Raw genomic sequence first — 3,582 nt, 5'->3', positions numbered from 1 at the left:
CAAAGATTTCTTCAACTTGCAAACATAATCTTCTTTACCTGGACACTGGAACCCATCTGGTTGGGTCATATAAATCTCTTCCTAATAGAAGTATGTCTTCACATCTAGTTGTTCAAGTTCAAAATTCTGATGTGCTACTATAGTAAGTAACACTCTAATAGAAGTATGTTTGACTACTGATGAGAAGATCTCATTATAATCAACTCCTTCCTTTTGTATGAATCCTCTAGCAACAACTCGAGCTTTATATTTAATGCCCTCTGAAGGTGATATTCCCTCCTTTTTCTTGAAGATCCATTTACAAGTGACAATTTTTCTCTCCTTAGGTCATTTAACTAATTCTCAAGTTTAATTTTTGTTAAGAGATTCCATCTAATCCCCCATAGTAGCAAGCCATTGAGCAGACTCACCACATGACATAGCTTCTCTATAGGTGGATGGCTCATGAGAATCCACCTCTTCAGAAACCTGTAATGCAAAAGTAACAATATTTTCAAAACCATACCTCACAGGAGGTCCAACACCAACACTTCTAGCTCTATCACAAGCTATGCTCGGTTGATCTACTCGCGATCTAGAATTCTCAGGTAAAGCAACTTCTGACATTCTAGGCACATTAATTTCTGGTTGCACATCAGTTTCTGTAGTAACGTATTGATCTTCTCCACCTTGATGTTGTAATTCATTCACAACTGAAGTGAATTGCATCTCCACCTGTTTATCAACACTACTACTTTCTCTCACATCACAAAAGGCTTTACAGTTGAGTTAAGCATGGAATTTTCATCAAATATCACAATCCTACTAAGTATGACTCTATTCTCAAAAGGTGACCAGACTCTATATCCCTTAACTCCATCCCCAAAACCCACAAATATACCCTTTTTAGCTCTCGTTCTAATTTATCCTCATTAACAGGATAGTAGATAGTACAACCAAAAACTTTTAATAAAGAATAATCTGCAGGCTTACCAGACCACACTTCGTAAGGTGTTTTACAATCAATAGTTATGTGAAGTCCACGATTGATCAGATAACATGATGTATTTACTGCTTCTACCCAAAACCTTCTAGCCAACCTTGCATTAGAGAGCATGCATCTTGCTTTCTCAAACAACGTCTGATACATACGTTCTGCAACCCCATTTTGTTGTGGAGTATTCCTAACAGTGTGATGGCGAACAATCCCCTCAGCTTTACAGAATCATTAAATTCAGATCCACAGAATTCTATACCATTATCAGTTTGTAGCCTTTTGATCTTCTTCCCAGTTTGATTTTCAATCAATATCTTCCACTGCTTGAAATTCTTAAAGGCTTCACTTTTATGTTTCATCATAAAAACCCAAGTCATTCTTAAGTAATCATCAATTATAGACAAAAAAATACCTACTGCCTCCAATAAATTCAACTTTGGAAGGTCCCCAACAGTCTGAATGAATATAATCAAGTGTCCATTTTGTACGATGAACACCTTTTGGAAACTTGCTGCGATGAAGCTTCCCAAATACACAATGTTCACAAATTTAAAATCCTGCACCTTGTGCCCACAAAGAAGATCTCTTTTTTATAGAATTTGCATCCCATTTTCACTCATATGACCAAGTCTCATATGCCATAACTTAGTCATATCATCCTTGTGAACGACCGATGATGCAACAACAACATAACCTATTATCGTGGAACCTAATAGAAAATACAGTGTTCCACGCTTTATGCCTTTCAGATCTACCTCAAAACCCTTATAGACATACATTGCTCCACCTTTACCTTCAAAACTAAAACCCTTGCCATCGACTACACTAAAGGATATCAAACTCTTCTTCATTAGTGGAACATGCCTAACCTCTTTTAAAGTGTAGAAGGCACCATTATGTGTTCGTATCTTGACTGAGCCGATTCCAACTATCTTGCACACAACACCATTAGCCATGCTAACATTCCCTCCATCTATTTGCTGATAGGTTGAGAACCACTCGCTATTTGGGTACATATGATAAGATGCCCCATAATCAAGGACCCACACATCATCAGAATGTGAATGTTCATTCACAACTAAAGCTAGATCTCCTTAATCAATCTCAACTTGTGCAACAGAGATGGATGCTTCCCTTTTGTCACTCTTTTACTTCTTTTCTTGATTCCTTTTTATCTTAGGACATTCAGTTTCCAATGCCCCTTTTCTTTACAGTAGTTACAAATATTATCTGACCTAGAACCCTTTGACTTCGAAGACCTTTTATTATGGTTCGACTTCTGCTTACAAGAATTCCTATGTCCCTTGCTCTCTATAGCAACTAATCCAGATGCCTAATTTTCTGTAACTGAACTTTCTGCATTCTGAAGGTCCTCTCACATAAGCAATGTGGACTTTGTATCTTCTAAGGTCAGAGTTTCTTTCCCTCCAATATACAAGTCAATGAAAGTCTCATACAATGGCGACAAAGATGTCAACAGAATTAGGGCAGTATCCTCATCGTCAACCTTGACCTCTACATTATGTAAATCTAATAAAATTTTATTTAATTGATCAAGATGGTCTCCTAGAGATGTACCTTCCTGCATACGTAGATGATACAGACATTTCTTTATAAACAACTTCTTGGTTAAAGATTTCATCATGTAAAGACTTTCCAACTTAAACCAAAGACCAGCGGCAGTTTCTTCATCTGCGACCTCGATGATGATGTCATCAGCCAAACATAGCATGATCGTCGAATGAGCCTTCTCTTCAAGAGTCTCCCGTCATCCACGACAACCTTCTTTGACTTACTCGTTAGCGGTGCCCACAGCCCCTGCTCTTTAGCAGGGATCGCATCTTGATCTGCCATAGACCAAAATTGTTCCTCCTAGTAAATTTGTCGATCTTTACGTTCACGCCAAACATCTTCAATTGTCGAAAAAATGTGGAATTTTGAAAAAACCCTAACAAGGCTCTGATACCAGTTTGTTACGAAAATGACAATTAAAGAACCCGAAACGTAGAGATAGAGAATCTCCACCTTGACTTGGTTGTTCGAAGCACTAACAAACAGATTCAAGGCATTTCAACAAATCTCCACCTTGACGTGAATTCTCTCCTAGGTAATGCTGCCAACCTCTAAGTTTGGGGGTGGCAGCGGTCTCGGAGAATTGCGTTCATTACATTGTGATAATTTATCAATAAAAAAAACAAAAAAAGAAAAAAAATATTTTGAGAACAACAACTCCACTGTCAACGCAATGGGGAAACCCATTTTGATAAGAGTTAAGTTGTGAAGGGCATTTACCCATACTTGGATGTCCGCATGACACACGTGGGAGCAAGCCAAAATGAAGGTAAGTCGCTAAGATCAACGCATAAGTGCAACTCCTCTGTCCGGCGCAAGCCAAATCAAGTAAGACAAGAGTTGAGTTGAATATGGAACGCAATCAAAGTTGGATGCCCGCATGACACATATAGGGGTAAGCCAAAACGAAGAGTGTAACCAGGTTCGACGCCGTATTCGAATAAGTCATCGCAAATTTTTGAAGTGTTTTAAACGAACGAATTCTCAAAAGCTAAACGCAAAGTTGCGGTGAATGAATAAAAAGTTTTTTAGCA

At 38.2% G+C, this 3,582-nt stretch overlaps 1 protein-coding gene across 1 annotated transcript; it reads right to left on the bottom strand.

Moving 5' to 3' along the window:
- Positions 1 to 372: 372 nt before the first annotated feature.
- On the bottom strand, positions 373 to 1,992 carry LOC120067667. The gene is made up of 4 exons (XM_039019206.1): positions 1,602 to 1,992; positions 1,389 to 1,487; positions 1,080 to 1,194; positions 373 to 739 (listed from the first exon to the last, which is right to left on the bottom strand). Exons 1-4 carry the CDS (start codon positions 1,990 to 1,992, stop codon positions 373 to 375), a joined length of 972 nt encoding a protein of 323 aa, XP_038875134.1.
- Between the last annotated feature and the right edge of the window lie 1,590 nt (positions 1,993 to 3,582).

This window comes from Benincasa hispida, chromosome 12 (genome assembly GCF_009727055.1).
Source record: "Benincasa hispida cultivar B227 chromosome 12, ASM972705v1, whole genome shotgun sequence".
Classification (NCBI taxonomy): Eukaryota; Viridiplantae; Streptophyta; class Magnoliopsida; order Cucurbitales; family Cucurbitaceae; genus Benincasa; species Benincasa hispida.
This window is presented reverse-complemented; position numbering and strand designations above follow the sequence as displayed.

Coding starts and splice junctions, on each gene's coding strand:
- LOC120067667 (XM_039019206.1), bottom strand. CDS start 1,992: ATGTACCCAAATAGCGAGTGGTTCTCAACCTATCAGCAAATAGATGGA. Junction 1,488..1,601: donor GTTATGGCATATGAGACTTG/GTCATATGAGTG, acceptor GCTTCATCGCAG/CAAGTTTCCAAAAGGTGTTC. Junction 1,195..1,388: donor GAATTTATTGGAGGCAGTAG/GTATTTTTTTGT, acceptor GATTCTGTAAAG/CTGAGGGGATTGTTCGCCAT.